Source organism: Entelurus aequoreus, linkage group LG06, assembly GCF_033978785.1.
Source record: "Entelurus aequoreus isolate RoL-2023_Sb linkage group LG06, RoL_Eaeq_v1.1, whole genome shotgun sequence".
NCBI classification, from domain to species: Eukaryota; Metazoa; Chordata; class Actinopteri; order Syngnathiformes; family Syngnathidae; genus Entelurus; species Entelurus aequoreus.
The window spans coordinates 12,114,808-12,135,618 of record NC_084736.1 but is presented as its reverse complement, the minus strand read 5'-3'; the positions used below and the strand labels follow the sequence as shown (position 1 = coordinate 12,135,618).

At 38.6% G+C, this 20,811-nt stretch overlaps 1 protein-coding gene across 1 annotated transcript in view; it reads left to right on the top strand.

Moving 5' to 3' along the window:
- LOC133652645 (inactive phospholipase C-like protein 2) overlaps positions 1-20,811 on the top strand; it is a 357,479-nt gene that overhangs the window by 249,634 nt on the left and 87,034 nt on the right. Inside the window, exon 23 of the mRNA XM_062051612.1 lies at positions 14,403-16,889. Within this exon, the coding sequence (XP_061907596.1) occupies positions 14,403-16,889 (2,487 nt within the window). The remainder of the gene's footprint in view (positions 1-14,402; positions 16,890-20,811) is intronic.

Genomic DNA, 20,811 nt, shown 5'->3' with positions numbered 1-20,811 from the left:
TTCTTTGCATCTCGAACAATTTTCCTGGCAGTTGTGGCTGAAATCTTTGCTGGTCTACCTAAATCCCTAATTTTCCACTTCTTAATCAGTGTTTGAACACTGCTGATTGGCATTCTCAATTCCTTGGATATCTTTTTATACCCCTTTCCTGTTTTATGCAGTTCAATTACCTTTTCTCGCAGATCCTTTGACAATTCTTTTGCCTTCCCCATGACTCAGAATCCAGAAACATGTGTGCAGCACTGGATGAAAGATGCAATGGTCTGTCAGAAGCCCAGAAACTCACTGACCTTTTATACACACACATTAATTACAAACAAACATGTCACAGGTGAGGATTGGAACCTTGACTAGCCATTCAAACCTGTTTGTGTCAACGTTTGTGCGTGTTATCAGATCAAAGCAGGGGTCACCAACGCGGTGCCCGCGGGCACCAGGTAGCCCGTAAGGACCAGATGAGTAGCCCGCTGGCCTGTTCTAAAAATAACTCAAATAGCAGCACTTACCAGTGAGCTGCCTCTATTTTTTAAATTGTATTTATTTACTAGCAAGCTGGTCTCGCTGTGCTCGACATTTTTAATTCTAAGAGAGACAAAACTCAAATAGAATTTGAAAATCCAAGAAAATATTTTAAAGACTTAGTCTTCACTTGTTTAAATAAATTCATAATTTTTTTTACTTTGCTTCTTATAACTTTCAGAAAGACAATTTTAGAGAGAAAATACAACCTTAAAAATGATTTTAGGATTTTTAAACACATATACCTTTTTACCTTTTAAATTCCTTCCTCTTATTTCCTGACAATTTAAATCAATGTTCAAGTAATTTCTTTTTTTTTTTATTGTAAAGAATAATAAATACATTTTAATTTAATTCTTCATTTTAGCTTCTGTTTTTTCGACGAAGAATATTTGTGAAATATTTCTTCAAACTTATCATGATTAAAATGCAAAAAAAATATTCTGGCAAATCTAGAAAATCTGTAGAATCAAATTTAAATCTTATTTCAAAGTATTTTGAATTTCTTTTAACATTTTTGTTCTGGAAAATCTAGAAGAAATAACGATTTGTCTTTGTTAGAAATATAGCTTGGTCCAATTTGTTATATATTCTAACAAAGTGCAGATTGGATTGTAACCTATTTAAAACATGTCATCCAAATTCTAAAATTAATCTTAATCAGGAAAAATTACTAATGATGTTCCATAAATTCTTTTTTTAATTTTTTCAAAAAGATTCGAATTAGCTAGTTTTTCTCTTCTTTTTTTCGGTTGAATTTTGAATTTTAAAGAGTCGAAATTGAAGATAAACTATGTTTCAAAATTTTATTGTCATTTTTTTCGTGTTTTCTCCTCTTTTAAACCGTTCAATTAAGTGCACATATCATTAATTATTAATAATAACATAGAGTTAAAGGTAAATTGAGCAAATTGGCTATTTCTGGCAATTTATTTAAGTGTGTATCAAACTGGTAGCCCTTCGCATTAATCAGTACCCAAGAAGTAGCTCTTGGTTTCAAAAAGGTTGGTGACCCCTGGATCAAAGTCACTGGGGTATGTCAACTTTTGATCAGGGTCATTTAGGTACTTTCTTTTGTCATTTTGATTTAAAAAGACTAAACACAGTTGTTTGCCAATAAATAGCTTCACACAACCATTAAGCATGAGTGGACGAAAGGTTTTTGTGTTATCATTCATATTCTCTGAAGAATGTCCAAGAAATCATAAATTCTCCCAGGGTATGTCAGCTTATGAGCACACTTGTATATTGATTGTAATTAAGTAGCAAGAACTGTGAGCAATTTGTTCAAATAGCATGCAGTTTTCCCCCTAAAAGGTACTATCTTACATCATATAGTTGCCGTCTTGTAGAGTAAGCTTTGTGTTCTTTCTCCATCCCCCCAACACCAGGATTTCTTTTCTTCGTGTGATTGAATTAGCTTTATTGACGTTGAGGTTGCACAGCATGTCTAAAACATCTAAACAAATCTAGTTATTAAACTCATTAAAGCTGCTCTCTTTCTCAATCTCTATCAGTCCCTCCCCCACCCCGTTGGTTGCAAATAAACACTGTTAGCATAGATCCACGCCACCTTCTCTTTCTTCCTCTCTCAAAAGAGATGCCTTTGTCCTGGGTTTTTTGGAAGTAGGGTCGATTAGGGCTTGAATGATGGCTGTCTTGGGTCGTCGACATCCTGATGTGAGTAGATGACCCCACTGGGACCGAGGACTCTAGGGGGGGGGCTCCTCGCCATCTGCACTCATTTTTCACTCCTGGCCGCTTCGCTCTGTTGCCGCGTCTGTTGCCAATTTTACTTTTCCGAACTGAGTCAACCGATATAAAAAGGCGTGCATGTGTGAGTGTAAACAAGGGCGATGTTGGAATCTGGTGTTTTTCCTGCACCCTTAAAGCGTCAGACACATCAAAGCACATTAATCATAAGTTATATATTAAAGGCCTACTGAAAGCCACTACTACCGACCACGCAGTCTGATAGTTTATATATCAATGATGAAATCTTAACATTGCAACACGGCCGGGTTAACTTATAAAGTGCAATTTTAAATTTCCCGCCACACTTCCGGTTGAAAACGTCTATGTATGATGACGTTTGCGCGTGACGTCGATGGTTGAAGCGGAAGTATTCGGACACATTGTATCACAATACAAAAAGCTCTGTTTTCATCGCAAAATTCCACAGTATTCTGGACATCTGTGTTGGTGAATCTTTTGCAATTTGTTTAATGAACAATGAAGACTGCAAAGAAGAAAGCTGTAGGTGGGATCGGTGTATTAGCGGCTGGCTGCAGCAACACAACCAGGAGGACTTTGAGTGGGATAGCAGACGCGCTATCCGACGCTAGCCGCCGACCGCATAGATGATCGGGTAAAGTCCTTCGTCGTGCCGTCGATCGCTGGAACGCAGGTGAGCATGGGTGTTGATGAGCAGATGAGGGCTGGCGTAGGTGAATAGCTAATGTTTTTATCATAGCTCTGACGACGTCTCGTAGCTAAGTTAGCTTCAATGGCGTCGTTAGCAACAGCATTGCTAGGCTTCGACAGGCGGCACAGCATTAACCGTGTAGTTACAGGTCCAGTGTTTGGTACTATTGTTGATCTTCTGTATATCCTTCCAGTCAGGGGCTTATTTCTTTTGTTTCTATCTGCATTCAAGTACGATGGTATCACGTTAGCTCCGTAGCTAAAGTGTTTCGCCGATGTATTGTCGTGGAGATAAAAGTCACTGTGAATGTCCATTTCGCGTTCTCGACTCTCATTTTCAAGAGGATATAGTATCTGAGGTGGTTTAAAATACAAATCCGTGATCCACAATAGAAAAAGGAGAAAGTGTGGAATCCAATGAGCCAGCTTGTACCTAAGTTACGGTCAGAGCGAAAAAAGGTACATCCTGCACTGCACTCTAGTCCTTCACTCTCACGTTCCTCATCCACAAATCTTTCATCCTCGCTCAAATTAATGGGGTAATCGTCGCTTTCTCGGTCTGAATCGCTCTCGCTGCTGGTGTAAACAATGGAGAAATGTGAGGAGCCCTTTAACCTGTGACGTCACGCTACTTCCCGTACAGGCAAGGCTTTTTTTTATCAGCGACCAAAAGTTGCGAACTTTATCGTCGATGTTCTCTACTAAATCCTTTCAGCAAAAATATGGCAATATCGCGAAATGATCAAGTATGACACATAGAATGGATCTGCTATCCCCGTTTAAATAAAAAAATGTCATTTCAGTAGGCCTTTAAGTCAGTTGGTAATGGCTCAATGAAACAATACAATGTTTTGCCATAATTAAAATACAGGCCAGGGGCTTGTAACCTTTAAACTTTTCTACTACAAAGTGATGTTTTAGTATGTTTGTCATGAAGTCTGCAGTGAGTAATAATCAGTGATGTTGTTTTTATGAAGAAAAAAGAAAGCAAACGTGATGTGTTTTTTAAATTAACGTGCCACGTTTGCTTAAAATGATCAAAATACATAAATATTAAATGTTACTATACATTAAGTTAAAGTAAAGTACCAATGATTGTCACACACACACACTAGGTGTGGCGAAATTATTCTCTGCATTTGACCCATCACCCTTGATCACCCCCTGGGAGGTGAGGGGAGCAGTGAGCAGCAGCGGTGGCTGCGCTCAGGAATCATTTTTGGTGATTGAACCCCCAATTCCAACCCTTGATGCTGAGTGCCAAATAATAATCTACAAACAAAATATGAGAATGTTGTACTTAATTAACATAATGGTCAAATTGGGAAGGTAATATTTTTGAAAAATAGTCTTAAATCAACAAAAATAGAATAGGGGTTAGTGTGTGTGCCTCACGATAAGAATTATTTATTATTCTTGTATTTTAGTGTTTATTTAATTTTTATTATATTTATTTATTTACTTATTTATTATATTTATATTTTATTTTATTTTATTGTATTTATTATTTTATAATTATTATACTTGGTTTAATTTGCGGTAGGAAATGGATGGATGGAAGAATAGAATAACATAAAGAATACATATATCTATTTATATTTTTAAAAAATGTAAATAAATTAAAATAAATAGTTCCAATTGACAAAATGGTGAAATTAGGAAAATAGTAATATTTTGGGGGGGGAAAAGTCACAATATTAACAAAAATAAAATAGAATAAAATATAACCTATATTTTATATAATAGTCATAACTATATTTGTTAACTTAAGATAAAATCATGTAACTTCCGCAGACAATAACACAATAACTTTACATTGTTGTAAGTTAGATTTTTATAGTCTTTGGTATGACTCGGCCGGGGTTTGAACTCACAACCTACCGATCTCAGGGCGGACACTAACTACTAGGTCACTGAGTAGTAAATGTGCCCGTTACTACATTACATATACAGTCGTGGTCAAAAGTTTACATACACTTGTAAAGAACATAATGTCATGGCTGTCTTGAGTTTCCAATCATTTCTACAACTCTTATTTTTTTTGTGATAAGAGTGATTGGAGCACATACAAAAAACAATCATGAAGTTTGGTTCTTTTATGAGTTTATTATGGGTCTACTGAAAATGTGACCAAATCTGCTTAATCAAAAGTATACATACAACAATGTTAATATTTGCTTACATGTCCCTTGGCAAGTTTCACTGCAATAAGGCGCTTTTGGTAGCCATCCACAAGCTTCTTGTTCAATTTTTGACCACTCCTCTTGACAAAATTGGTGCAGTTCAGCTAAATGTGTTGGTTTTCTGACATGGACTTGTTTCTTTAGCATTGGCCACACGTTTAAGTCAGGTTTTTGGGAAGGCCATTCTAAAACCTTAATTCTAGCCTGATTTAGCCATTCCTTTACCACTTTTGACATGTGTTTGGGGTAGGGGTTTATTGGTACACAAAAATTTCGGTTCGGTACGTACCTCGGTTTAGAGGTCACGGTTCGGTTCATTTTCGGTACAGTAAGAAAACAACAAAATATACATTTTTGGGTTATTTATTTACCAAATTTGCAAAATCTTCCACCAAAAATATTTTTCTTAGTGGAATATTTGATGTGAAGTAATGGGAACCTTGGATAGGTCAATAATTCATAATAACATTGATTTTGATTCAATATTATGTTTTGAGCAATGACAGTTTGAAAGAAAAAAAAACTGCTTTGTTTTATTAGTCAACATTGCAACTTTTTCTAAATTACATTTAACCTTTAAGCTTTTTTATTTCACTTTTGTTATGTTTTTGTTTATTTTAATAGTATTTTTAGAATGTGCCGTGGGCCTTTAAAACATTAGCTGTGGGCCGCAAATGGCCTCCGGGGCACACTTTTGACACCCCTGCTATAGATAATAAAAAATTAAATGTGATAAATCTATGGATAAAAATCAGAGCCTGGCGACGCATGCGCGTTTATCATAACTCTCTCACTCTCTCTGTCTCTGCCCCTCCCTCACCAATGCTGCTGGCGCACAATTTGTTTTGTTTTTAACCCCTTCTTAACCCTGAACGTACATTGAAAATACACGCAACCCTCACTCAAAATGCCGGACATTTGAGGCATTTAAGAAAGTCCGCCCTGACAGCTCCGCAAAAGAGGACATGTCCGGTGAAAAGAGGACGTATGGTCAGTCTATCCTAGCCCGTTAGCTGCTAGCATGCCGTGTGTTGTGCCTCGGTGTGCATTGTTTACACAACGTGCGTTACGCTACTTAATATGTCCGTGTGGAAACTCGTTCGGTACTCCTCCGCACCGAACCGGAACCCCCGTACCGAAACGGTTCAATACAAATACACGTACCATTACACCCCTAGTTTGGGGTCATTGTCCTGTTGGAACACCCAACTGCGCCCAAGACCCAACCTCCGGGCTGATGATTTTAGATTGTCCTGAAGAATTTGGAAGTAATCCTCCTTTTTCATTGTCCCATTTACTCTCTGTAAATTGGCAGCAAGACAGGCCCAGAGCATAATACTACCACCACCATGCTTGACGGTAGGAAGGCCTCACCTTTTCTCCTCCAAACATATTGCTGGGTATTGTGGCCAAACAGCTCAATTTGTGTTTCATCTGACATCACATGGACAAAGATAAGACCTTCTGGAGGGAAGTTCTGTGGTCAGATGAAACAAAAATTGAGCCGTTTGGCCACTTGCCAGAAGCTTGTGGATGGCTACCAAAAGCGCCTTATTGCAGTGAAACTTGCCAAGGGACATGTAAGCAAATATTAACATTGCTGTATGTATACTTTGGACCCAGCAGATTTGCTCACATATTCAGTAGACCCATAATAAATTCATAAAAGAACCAAACTTCATGAATGTTTTTTGTGACCAACAAGTATGAATAAGAGTTGTAGAAATGATTGGAAACTCAAGACAGCCATGACAATATGTTCTTTACAAGTGTATGTCAACTTTTGACCACGACTGTATACTTACATCATGTATATAAAACCTAAATAGAGGTGTTTGGAATTTTTAAAAAGGCTTTATAGGCAGAATAGAGCGACGCCCATCTATTGTAAGCAGACTTTTGTTCGTGTGTATTCAATATTTAGAATGCATTAAAAAAGAAAAACATAGGTCTTCTTGGCTAACATAAGGCAAAATTCCAAAAAAAAGTGCAGGTACCCTTTAAACCAGTGGTTCTCAAATGGGGGTACTTGAAGGTATGCCAAGGGGTACGTGAGATTTTTTTAAAATAGCAACAATTCAAAAATCCTTTAGAAATATATTTATTGAATAATACTTCAACAAAATATGAATGTAAGTTCATAAACTGAACATCAAATCAAGTAGGCTATTCCATTCAGTACAATGCAACAATGCAATATTCAGTGTTGACAGCTAGATTTTTTGTAGACATGTTCCATAAATATTGATCTTAAAGATTTCTTTTTTTGTGAAGAAATGTTTAGAATTATGTTCATGAATCCAGATGGATCTCTATTACAATCCCCAAAGAGGGCACTTTAAGTTGATGATTACTTCTATGTGTAGAATTCTTTATTTATACACTCCCGTTCAAAAGTTTGGGGTAACCCAAACAATTTTGTGGAATAGCCTTCATTTCTAAGAACAAGAATAGACTGTCGAGTTTCAGATGAAAGTTCTCTTTTTCTGGCCATTTTGAGCGTTTAATTGACCCCACAAATGTGATGCTCCAGAAACTCAATCTGCTCAAAGGAAGGTCAGTTTTGTAGCTTCTGTAACGAGCTAAACTGTTTTCAGATGTGTGAACATGATTGCACAAGGGTTTTCTAATCATCAATTAGCCTTCTGAGCCAATGAGCAAACACATTGTACCATTAGAACACTGGAGTGATAGTTGCTGGAAATGGGCTTCTATACACCTATGTAGATATTGCACCGAAAACCAGACATTTGCAGCTAGAATAGTCATTTACCACATTAGCAATGTATAGAGTGTATTTCTTTAAAGTTAAGACTAGTTTAAAGTTATCTTCATTGAAAAGTACAGTGCTTTTCCTTAAAAAAAAAGGACATTTCAATGTGACCCCAAACTTTTGAACGGTAGTGTAATTGAATCTCTTGTTTATTTTTCCACAAGTTTTTAGTTATTTTTATATCTTTTTTTGCAAATAGTTCAAGAAAGACCACTACAAATGAACAATAGTTTGCACTGTTATACAATTTAATGAATCAGAAACTGATGACATAGTGCTGTATTTTACTTCTTTATCTCTTTTTTTCAACCAAAAATGCTTGTCTCTGATTAGGGGGTACTTGAATTAAAAAAATGTCCACAGGGGGTACATCACTGAAAAAAGGTTGCGAACCTCTGCTTTAAACTGTTGAGCTCATACCAGGGAGACTAGTACGGGGGTCTTCAATGTGTGGTACAATAAGCCTTTCCTCAGAGAACATAATCTGGCTGGGTGGCTGTTTTGATTCCCCCGAAAAATTTGTTGATTTATTTATGCTAATTTGAGACTGTTTACTTGCTCATTGTAAAAAAGCCAATAAAACATTACATTTGCCTTTAAACACAACTGAAGTTAGGTTTTTCGGGATTTTCCCCAAGCTGCTATGTTAGCACAACAAAACCTTGACAGTGAATTTAAGCATTTTACATATGTTTATAAAATATGAGACATTTAATATTGATACATTTGGCCAAAAGTGATTACTGATTTAAAACCACAATAACTAATTTCATTAAATTACACTGGATTAGGAGTTTTCAAAGTGTAGCATTGTGAGCCTCTTCAGAAAATATAATATGGAAAACAGATAGGGCATACTTTGTCAATGTTTTATGCAAAATAAAAATTATACATTCTTTATTTTTGTGAGGCTGCTTGCCTCCCCAAGTGTCAAGTTTCATTTTCAATGTTTTGGTTGTTAAGCCAATTTCATTATGTATTTATACGAATGTTTGTTCTTTGCCAAAGATGCCGATGAAATTTTAAAAAGTGCATAGCTTCTGTCTGATCATGATCCAGTCTCAGTATTTTAGTGCCAAATTACGATGTTTGATGTAAATGTTTTTGCCGTCAAAAACACTATTCGTAGCATCTGTACATATTTGTTTTGCCAGTCTTTGCAGTCTGTCAGATCCCATGATCCTTGTGCACAAGCGGGCAAACAAAGCATACACAAATGGTGATGGCGAGCATGTCATCAAGAGAGTCCCCACTCAGCTTTGCCCTATCTTTATTCCACATTACCCACGCTCCCATTATGCACACAATAGATCCGGTAGCCGACTGATTATTTGCTATAGATGTCGGCCAAAGTGTATAAATGAATGGCATCAGGCCAGGACTTGTTTTGAGGTTGGGTGGGATGAAGAGTAAAGTGGTCCATGGCAGTGGAAAATAAGTCCCATGTATGGCAGTGGTGGCAACGACGCCACCACTGCCAATATACATGTGGCAGTGGTGGCAACGACGCCACCACTGCCAATATACATGTGGCAGTGGTGGCGTGGTCAATATGACATCTTCATATCATTTGCTTAACCGTTAAAAATGGACATATATTTAAAAACAAAGCGTGTTAATAATTTGAATTAACATAGTCTTTTTTTTTTTTTTTAACACTATATCGTTCTGCTCTATTTTTACAAGTATCGTATTTTCCGGACCATATGGCGCACCGGATTATAAGGCGCACTGCCGATGAATGGTCTATTTTCGATCCTTTTTTCATATACCTGTATAAGGCGCATTAAAGGAGTCATATTATTAGGGTCTGCCTGTACCCTGTACAAAGGACTCCCACAGGGAGTCCTTTGTACAGGTACAAAGGAACCTATTGTTATTGTAAGGTTTTATTATTATTATACCGACCCCACAAAAAACTCTAATTTGACCCACTTAACATGCTTCAAAATTCACCAAATTTGACACACACATCAGGACCTGCGAAAATTGCCATCTAATAAAAAAAAAACCCCCAAAAATCAAAATTGCGCTCTAGCGCCCCCTAGGAAAAAACAAAAACAAACTGCCTGTAACTCCCGCTAGGAAGGTCGTAGAGACATGAAACAAAAAACCTCTATGTAGGTCTGACTTAGACCTACATTTCATAATTTCACATCGTCGGGCAAAAACCAACAGGAAGTTGGCAATTTCCCCTTTAACACAAAAAATGACTAAAAACACTCATTTTTGCCTCTTTGACTTCTAATTTGACCCCCTTAAAATACTTCTAAACTCACCAAACTTTTCACACACATCGGGACTGGTGGAAATTGCGATCTAAAAAAAAAACAGAACCCCAAAACTCAAAATTGCGCTCTAGCGCAATTTTTGAATAAAACTGAGACAAAACTGCTCCTCAGAGGAAAACTCAGACAAAACTGCTTGTAGAGACATGAAACAAATGCCTCTATGTAGGTCTCACCTAGACCTACATTTCATAGATTGACATCCTTCAGCAAAAATCAACAGGAAGTTTGCAATCCCTCCTTCAAAACAACATTTTTGTTAAAACCGGTCACCAAACATCAAACATTATCTCCTCTGAGCGCGTTTGTCGTTTCGGCTTCAAACTACTACAGGAGAGAGATTGAACCCTTCTGATTAAAAGTTGACGACGGCGTTTTGGAAGGTGCTACCGTTTTGATTTTACGAGCCTTCAAAGACCTGCAGCGCTGATGCTGCTCCGCTGCCTATAATGACAACGTGAAATGGAATTATTTCTTTTTTGTCCTCAAAATTCTACACACAATACCCTATAATGACAATGTGAAATGGAATTGTTTCTTTTTTCTCCTCAAAATTCTACACACAATACCCTATAATGACAATGTGAAATGGAATTAGGACTGGCACCAGCCAAAGATGCGGACCCGACCAACGCTGCTTGCAGCTTTTTAGGGTCTGCCTGTACCCTGTATAAAGGACTCTCACAGGGAGTCCTTTGTACAGGTACAAAGGAACCTATTGTTATTGTAAGGTTTTATTATTATTATACCGACCCCACAAAAAACTCTAATTTGACCCACTTAACATGCTTCAAAACTCACCAAATTTGACACACTTAACATGCTTCAAAACTTACCAAATTTGACACACACATCAGGACCTGCGAAAATTGCCATCTAATAAAAAAAACAAACCCCAAAAATCAAAATTGCGCTCTAGCGCCCCCTAGGAAAAAACAAAAACAAACTGCCTGTAACTCCCGCTAGGAAGGTCATAGAGACATGAAACAAAAACCTCTATGTAGGTCTGACTTAGACCTACATTTCATAATTTCACATCCTCGGGCAAAAACCAACAGGAAGTTGGCAATTTCCCCTTCAACACAAAAAATGACTAAAAACACTAATTTTTGCCTCTTTGACCTCTAATTTGACCCCCTTAAAATACTTTTGAACTCACCAAACTTTTCACATCGGGTCCGCATCTTTGGCTGGTGCCAGTCCTAATTCCATTTCACATTGTCATTATAGGGTATTGTGTGTAGAGTTTTGAGGAAATTGCGATCTAAAAAAAAAACAAACCCCAAAACTCAAAATTACGCTTTAGCGCAATTTTTGAATAAAACTGAGACAAAACTGCTCCTCAGAGGAAAACTCAGACAAAACTGCTTGTAACTTCCGGTAGGAACGTCTTAGAGACATGAAACAAATACCTCTATGTAGGTCTCACCTAGACCTACATTTCATAGATTGACATCCTTCAGCAAAAATCAACAGGAAGTTTGCAATCCCTCCTTCAAAACAACATTTTTGTTAAAACCGGTCACCAAACATCAAACATTATCTCCTCTGAGCGCGTTTGTCGTTTCGGCTTCAAACTACTACAGGAGAGAGATTGAACCCTTCTGATTAAAAGTTGACGACGGCGATTTGGAAGGTGCTACCGTTTTGATTTTACGAGCCTTCAAAGACCCGCTGCGCTGATGCTGCTCCGCTGCCTATAATGACAACGTGAAATGGAATTGTTTCTTTTTTCTCCTCAAAATTCTACACACAATACCCTATAATGACAATGTGAAATGGAATTAGGACTGGCACCAGCCAAAGATGCGGACCCGACCAATGCTGCTGGCAGCTTTAATTTGTATTTGTTTTCTAAATGTAATGGTGGTTTTTTGGTCAACATGTTGCATAGATTATGGTTCACAGATCATCTTCAAGCCGCTTTCTGACAGTCGCTTCTTGATGCGCCGTTTTGTGGGCGGTCTTATTTACGTTATGGGAAAGTTCCTGTAAAAGTTCCTGTGGTGGAAAAGGGCCTATTAATAAGTTTCGTCTTACAGCCCCGTTCCCCATCTACACTGCAAAAACTGAAATCAAAATCAGATTAAATATCTCAAATAAGGGTGATATTTGCTTATTTTCTGTCTAATAAGATAATTCTTCTCACTAAGCAGATTTTATGTTTGTGTTTTACTTGTTTTAAGGGTTTTGGTCCTAAATGATCTCAGTAAGATATTACAGCTTGTTGCTGAGATTTTATGACCTACACTACCGTTCAAAAGTTTGGGGTCACCCAAACAATTTTGTGGAATAGCCTTCATCTCTAAGAACAAGAATAGACTGTCGAGTTTCAGATGAAAGTTCTCTTTTTCTGGCCTTTTTGAGCGTTTAATCGACCCCACAAATGTGATGCTCCAGAAACTCAATCTGCTCAAAGGAAGGTCAGTTTTGTAGCTTCTGTAACGAGCTAAACTGTTTTCAGATGTGTGAACATGATTGCACAAGGGTTTTCTAATCACCAATTAGCCTTCTGAGCCAATGAGCAAACACATTGTACCATTAGAACACTGGAGTGATAGTTGCTGGAAATGGGCCTCTATACACCTATGTAGATATTGCACCAAAAACCAGACATTTGCAGCTAGAATAGTCATTTACCACATTAGCAATGTATAGAGTGTATTTCTTTAAAGTTAAGACTAGTTTAAAGTTATCTTCATTGAAAAGTACAGTGCTTTTCCTTCAAAAATAAGGACATTTCAATGTGACCCCAAACTTTTGAACGGTAGTGTATATTGAGTAAAACATGCTTGAAACTAGAATATCAACTGATGCAAAGCTGTGTCATTAACACTCACAAGTATAAAAGTACTTTTTTAAAGTAATAATTTCTTATTTCAAGCATGAAAAAAAAAAATCATGATGCCAAGCGCATATCATTATGTCAAGATAATGGCACTAGCATTTACTTAATTTAAGAATATTTTTCAACATATTGAGCAAAAAGGTCTCTTTTTTTTTCTACCAAGAAAAGTGCACTTGTTATTAGTGAGAATATACTTATTTTAAGGTATTTTTGGGTTCATTGAGGTTAGCTAGTTTTACTTGTTTTGGAAAGACTTGACAAGCCAAATTTTCTTGTTCTATTGGCAGATCATTTTGCTTAGTTCAAATAAAAACCCCTAATTTTTGTATTTTTTTTCTCTTATTTTTGAACACTGACTTTTTGCAGTGTCTGTCTTGTCCACTTGTCTTTGTCGGGTTTTACATATTTTACCGAGAAGACCACGTCTATCCAAACAGGAAACTTAACGACAAAACATTTATAAAAAATGTTTTTCATCTTTTAGCTGTGGCTTCTTCTTGGCACCAGAGCTCCACATGACTCCTAAGAACTCTGTCTTGACAAAAACAGTCCCAGCAACAGTTGCATGCAATAAAACAAACGCCTATCTAATATTTGCTGCTAAACTGTCACCTGGGATGTCCCAACCAGAGCACAGAGTATCATCCGTCTCGTCCATCTCGGGAGATTCAGGAACTAGTGATAGAGGACGTACGACAAGGACGACATTAAAGAGCTATGATGATGTCTTTTTTTTTTACATTGCACCAAGGGTTGCTCATTAATCAGGGTGATGTACCGGGCTTCATCTACCTCAAACTGTCATGTGGAAGATGGATGCTTCAGAGATGCTCCATTGTGCTTATGGTTGAACCTAGCTCTATGGGGGCGATTCATTAGATCAGCAGTTTTTATTGAAAAAGATTGTATATTGGTGTCAGGATTTGTTGCCTTTAGCCCTGGGATTATAAACTAATATTTAGGATATTCTGTTTTTGATATTTGGCACATTTTCCAATCCTTACAAGACTAAGGTGGATGTAGTTTTCATTCAGACAGGTTTAGAGTAAAATCTGAGCAGATCAGGCACAAGAAAACCCCAGTCCTTCGCAGCAATGGTCTCTCCGATCAGTTCCCAGATGAATGCGCCTTCTCAGTATGTTAAGTTTAAAACCAGAGACTTCTCAGCAGAAAACATCTGTCATATAGAAGCTAGTTGACTTCTTCAAACATCAGTATTAATGTCAGTATCTTTGACTAACACACTCTTGGCTAAGCGTTTTGTCAGTATGTTGTTAAAAACAGTAGAATGCTCCTGTCATACAGTACAGATTTGTCTTAACCTACCGCCCGCCGGAAAACTAAAAATACATTTGTGTTTGTTACAGGACGGATCCAAGCAGAGGCAGGTGAGAAAAAAGACTGTCTCCTTCAGCTCAATGCCGAACGACCGCAAGATCAACAGCACGGCTGCCTGCATGGCGTTCATGATGGAGGGCTGCGAGATGAAGAAGGTTCGATCCAACTCGCGCATGTACAACCGCTACTTCCTACTGGATCCGGACATGCACTGGCTCCGCTGGGAGCCTTCCAAAAAGGACTCTGAGAAGGCCAAGCTCGAGATCAAGAGCATCAAGGAGGTTCGATTAGGGAAGAAAACCCCAGTCCTTCGCAGCAATGGTCTCTCCGATCAGTTCCCAGATGAATGCGCCTTCTCAATCATCTACGGGGACAACTACGAGTCGCTGGATTTGGTTGCCAGTACAGCTGATGTGGTCAGTACCTGGGTGATGGGCCTGAGATATTTAGTGTCTTATGGCCGACACACCGTGGACATGGTGGAGCCCAGCCAACCAAGTCTACGAGCATCTTGGATTAGCTCTGTGTTTGAACTAGCAGATATGGAAAAAGAAGGACACATAGACCTTTTCAGGTCTACTCAGATTATCAAGGGGCTCAACCCTGGGATGAAAGAGTCGAGGATAGAATTAAAGTTCAAGGAACTCCAGAAAGAGAAAGACCAATACGGTGAGGCAATTAACATGGATACCTTTGTCGAGGGCTACTGTGAGCTGTGCACACGGCCAGAGATTTTCTTCCTGCTGATGCAGTTCTCAAGTAACAAGGAGTACCTGGACTGTAAAGACTTGATGCTCTTTGTGGAGGTGGAGCAAGGTGTAGAAGGTGTAACAGAGGACATGTGCAGAGATATGGTTTTTAAGTATGAACCATCCGCCGAAGGCAGAGATAAGATTTACCTCTCCATCGATGGCTTTACACACTACCTCCTCTCCTCTGAGTGCCACATCTTTGATCCTCAGCACAAACGTGTGTGCCAGGATATGACTCAGCCCATGTCCCACTACTACATCAACTCTTCACATAATGCCTCCCTTCTGGAAGACCACTTCTGGGGTTCATCAGACATCAGCAGTTACATTCGTGTTCTCAGAATGGGCTGTCGCAGCATCGAGGTCATTGTGTGGGATGGCCCCGATAACGAGCCAGTGGTGTATGTAGGTAGTTCTGTGGCCTCACAGCTAGTTTTCTCCAAGGTTCTGGATATCATCAACCAATATGCCTTTGAGAGCTCTGAGTATCCCCTCCTTCTCTGCTTAGTGGCTCATTGCTCCATCCCACAGCAGAGGGTCATGGCCCAACACATAAAAAAAATTCTAGGTGACAAGCTATTTGTTGATTCTCCTAACAAAGACGAACATTACCTACCCTCTCCTGAGAATCTCAAAGGTAAAATTCTCCTCAAGGGTAAGAGACTAGAGCCTAGCTGCAATGAACCTGAAGGGGATGTGACAGAAGAGGATGAAGGTCTAGAAATGTCCAGAAGGGTAGAGGTAGATGACCGCGACCATCTTAATGGCTTGGGTTGCAAAAGGCTCAGGCTGTGCAAAGAGCTCTCTGATCTTGTATCTCTCTGCAAGTCAGTTCAGTTCATGGACTTTGAGACCTCCAAAAGGGACCAAAAATACTGGGAGATCTGCTCCTTCAACGAGGTCGACGCAAACAGGTTTGCCAATGAGTTCCCAGAGGAGTTTGTCTGCTACAACAAACGCTTTCTCTCCAGAGTCTACCCCACTCCGATGAGGATTGACGCCAGCAACATGAACCCCCAAGACTTCTGGAAGTGTGGCTGCCAGATTGTGGCAATGAACTACCAGACACCCGGCCTGATGATGGACCTAAACCTTGGCTGGTTCCGTCAAAATGGCAACTGCGGGTATGTTTTGCGACCAGCCATCATGAGAGAAGAGGTGTCCTACTTTAGTGCCAACGCTCGGGATTCTTTACCTGGGGTGTCCGCGCAGCTCCTTCACATTAAGGTCATCAGTGGGCAGAACCTACCTAAGCCCCGCGGCTCTGCAGCTAAGGGTGACGTGGTGGAGCCTTACATATATGTGGAGATTCATGGCATTCCAGCTGATTGTGCCGAGCAAAGAACCAAGACTATGTCCCAAAATGGCGACAACCCTATTTTTGACGAGAGCTTTGAATTCCAGATAAACCTACCCGAACTGGCAGTCTTGCGCTTCGTGGTTCTGGATGATGACTACATAGGGGATGAGTTCATTGGCCAGTACACCATTCCCTTTGAATGCCTGCAGCCGGGCTATAGGCACGTCCCTTTACAGTCTCTGACAGGCGAATTCCTACCCAACACTACACTGTTTGTCCATGTAGCCATCACAAACAGACGGGGTGGAGGGAAGGCCCACAAGAGAGGTATATCCGTCATGAAGGGGCGGAAGGCACGGGAGTACACCAACACCAAGACCACTGGGATCAAAGTGGTCGATGAACTTTTCAGAGCTTCTACGCAGCCGCTGAGAGAGGCCACAGACCTTCGAGAAAATGTACAGGTAAGGAAATATACATTTACTGCACAGTAAGGGTGTTAGCATTATCGCTAATCATGATTATTGCCAACCAAAGCTGGCTGGGCTGCATTGTATTTGCTTTGAGAGTATACACGTGACCACTGTCTACATAGTGAGGCGGTTAGACATCCAGTCTTTCACACAATGTGTTCTGTGTGGAAACTCGGTACGCTTCTGTACCAAAGTCTGAGACTATTAGATCATGTAGCGCAGGGGTCATCAACCTTTTTGAAACCAAGAGCTACTTCTTGGGTACTGATTAATGCGAAGGGCTACCAGTTTGATACACACTTAAATAAATTGCCAGAAATAGCCAATTTGCTCAATTTACCTTTAACTCTATGTTATTATTAATAATTAATGATATTTATCATTGTGGAAACACTGATCATCTTAATGATTTCTCACAATAAATATATATAGAAACAGATAAATATCAATATGCAACACTTTATTTTTATATTTTCTCTAAGTGCACATTTTTCAAATTGAACATTTTCAAATGATCACTTCTAAGACAGTCTTGTGAAATCTCAATATCCCATTTTAACTAGCTAGCCACTAACATTTTTTAACAAATCATGAATTACTTTGCACCATGTTTGTACAAATAACTCATGTAAAATATAAAAGTCAACTCTCAATTTTTTAAATAAATCATGTCACACTTTGAACTGGACACCAAATCTGTTATCTGTTTCTTTGTCAGTTAGTGAAGACCAAGTCTTTAAAATATTTTCTTGGATTTTCAAATTCTATTTGAGTTTTGTCTCTCTTAGAATTAAAAATGTCGAGCAAAGCGAGACCAGCTTGCTAGTAAATAAATAAAATTTAAAAAATAGAGGCAGCTCACTGGTAAGTGCTGCTATTTGAGCTATTTTTAGAACAGGTCAGCGGGCTACTCATCTGGTCCTTACGGGCTACCTGGTGCCCGCGGGCACCGCGTTGGTGACCCCTGATGTATCGTTACATTCCAACTGCACATGATGGCTTTGTGTTTCTCAACTGCACACTATAGCTTTTAATTACCATTTCTTACATTTTCAAGTGTTATTCTTAATGTTCTATCAATGTGCTGGATAATCAGTCTCTTTAATCCAGTGCTTCTCAATTATATTACCCCCCAAAATGAAGAAGAAAACATTTTGCGGACCTCATATCCCCACTCTCCATAACAGTATAATTTGTCTGTACAATTTTTAAGTACACCGCTGCATAGCATTGTATCCTTATTAACATTAGAGAAAACAAAACAAAAATATATACAGATCAACTTACAACAAAAAATACATGTATTATCTAGGGCTGCAACTAACAACTAATTTGATAATCAATTAATCTGTCAATTATTACTTCGATTAATCGATTAATAATCGGATAAAAGAGACAAACTACATTTCTATCCTTTCCAGTATTTTATTGGAAAAAAAAACAGCATACTGGCACCATACTTATTCAGATTATTGTTTCTCAGCTGTTTGTGAATGTTGCAGTTTATAAATAAAGGTTTAAAAAAAATAAAATAATAATAATAATAAAGTAGCCTCTGCGCATGCGCATAGCATAGATCCAACAAATCGATGACTAAATTAATCGCCAACTATTTTTATAATCAATTAGTTGTTGCAGCCCTAGTATTAACATAGTTTTAGTCCGTAACAGAAAAGATTTAAAGTGCATAAATTTGCCTGAAATAAAAAAAAAAAAATGTAATCCTTATTTAAACTGTGAAAATTTTTTGACCGACTTGAACCCTTGGATACGGCAACATAAATTTAAATAAACTAAATACAAATATTTTGGGCTGTCTACGTTAATGTGTAAACGCATGTGATTAATTAAAAAAAAGATTATATATATATAAAGGTTTATTAGAAATAGGGACAGATACAGAAAGATAGATATCTGAAACAGTTATCCAATGTATGCATCATAGTGTTTGTAGCCAAAGCTAATTTACAACACTTGTCCCCAACAACAACAACAACACAGATCTAACATAATTAAAATAGGAAAATATAAAGAATGAGGCAAAGAGGAGTCGATAATAATGATAATAGTAATAATACAGACAAAGTGCAAACTAGATAAAAACCAATTAGTAAAAATTAGTAAAAACTAAACATGGGAACACGATTGTTGCTCAAATAACCACAATTGTGTTTGTTTTTTGAAAGTGACAAGTGCAGGCATAGATTGCATGACCATAAATGAATGAAGATTATTTACAGTGATTGTTTTGACCACCAGAAGGAAGGCGTTCAGCACGCATTGCAGTGGCAGTGATCACGTCAGATGTCAGTGTGATGATAAAGCAATGTGCTGTGCGCCCTTCAAAACAAACTCTGACGACTAATTAGCTAGAATTGCAGCGACAAACTTTCTTATCACTGGCGCACGTCAAGTTTAAAACTGCATCTTAAAGCGAAACATGAACGTGAGGGTGGTGTCGCTTGCACGAATGCTCCACGGACAGCAAATAGAGGACAACAAACTCTGCTGGCTGAGTTTATCTGCGTTTACCACTTTTTAAATGAAACAATAGACACTTAACGTCTGTGAAGACCAAGTGCTGCAAGATGTCATTCATGTCGACAACTAATGTCGCACCAGCTAGATGTAGTTTGTATAAAAAAAGAGATCAGCGCTGTGTTTTGAAAAAGTAAATAAGCTTGTTTGTGTAACAGAGGTTTTGTAATTAGATGAAGTCTAGCAGAAAAGACAACACATGGGCTTCTCGTCAAGGCACCTTCTCTCTCTCACGCACACGCACACACACTTCCTGCTTCACAATAAAAGCGTGACATGTCACATCCGGTCCAACATTGCCAACAAAATGAAAAATGGCTTACATTTGTTTAAACAACTGTTTATACTAAGGAATAGTAAATTGAGATGTACAAACCCCGTTTCCATATGAGTTGGGAAATTGTGTTAGATATAAACCGAATACAATGATTTGTAAATCCTTTTCAACTCATATTCAATTGAATGCACTACAAAGACAACATATTTGATGTTCAAACTCATAAACTTTATTTTTTTTGCAAATAATAATTAACTTAGAATTTCATGGCTGCAACACGTGCCAAAGTAGTTGGGAAAGGGCATGTTCACCACTGTGTTACATGGCCTTTCCTTTTAACAACACTCAGTAAACGTTTGGGAACTGAGGAGCCACATTTTTGAAGCTTCTCAGGTGGATTTCTTTCCCATTCTTGCTTGATGTACAGCTTAAGTTGTTCAACAGTCCGGGGGTCTCCGTTGTGGTATTTTAGGCTTCATAATGCGCCACACCTTTTCAATGGGAGACAGGTCTGGACTACAGGCAGGCCAGTCTAGTACCCGCACTCTTTTACTATGAAGCCACTTTGATGTAACACGTGGCTGGGCATTGCCTTGCTGAAATAAGCAGGGGCGTCCATGGTAACATTGCTTGGATGGCAACATATGTTGCTCCAAAACCTGTATGTACCTTTCAGCATTAATGACCCCTTCACAGATGTGTAAGTTACCCATGTCTTGGGCACTAATACACCCCCATACCATCACAGATGCTGGCTTTTCAACTTTGCACCTATAACAATCCGGATGGTTCTTTTCCTCTTTGGTCCGGAGTACACGACGTCCACAGTTTCCAAAAACAATTTGAAATGTGGACTCGTCAGACCACAGAACACTTTTCCACTTTGTATCAGTCCATCTTAGATGAGCTCAGGCCCAGCGAAGCCGACGGCGTTTCTGGGTGTTGTTGATAAACTGTTTTCGCCTTGCATTGGAGAGTTTTAACTTGCACTTACAGATGTAGCGACCAAATGTAGTTACTGACAGTGGGTTTCTGAAGTGTGGTCCTGAGCCCATGTGGTGATATCCTTTACACAGTGATGTTGCTTGTTGATGCAGT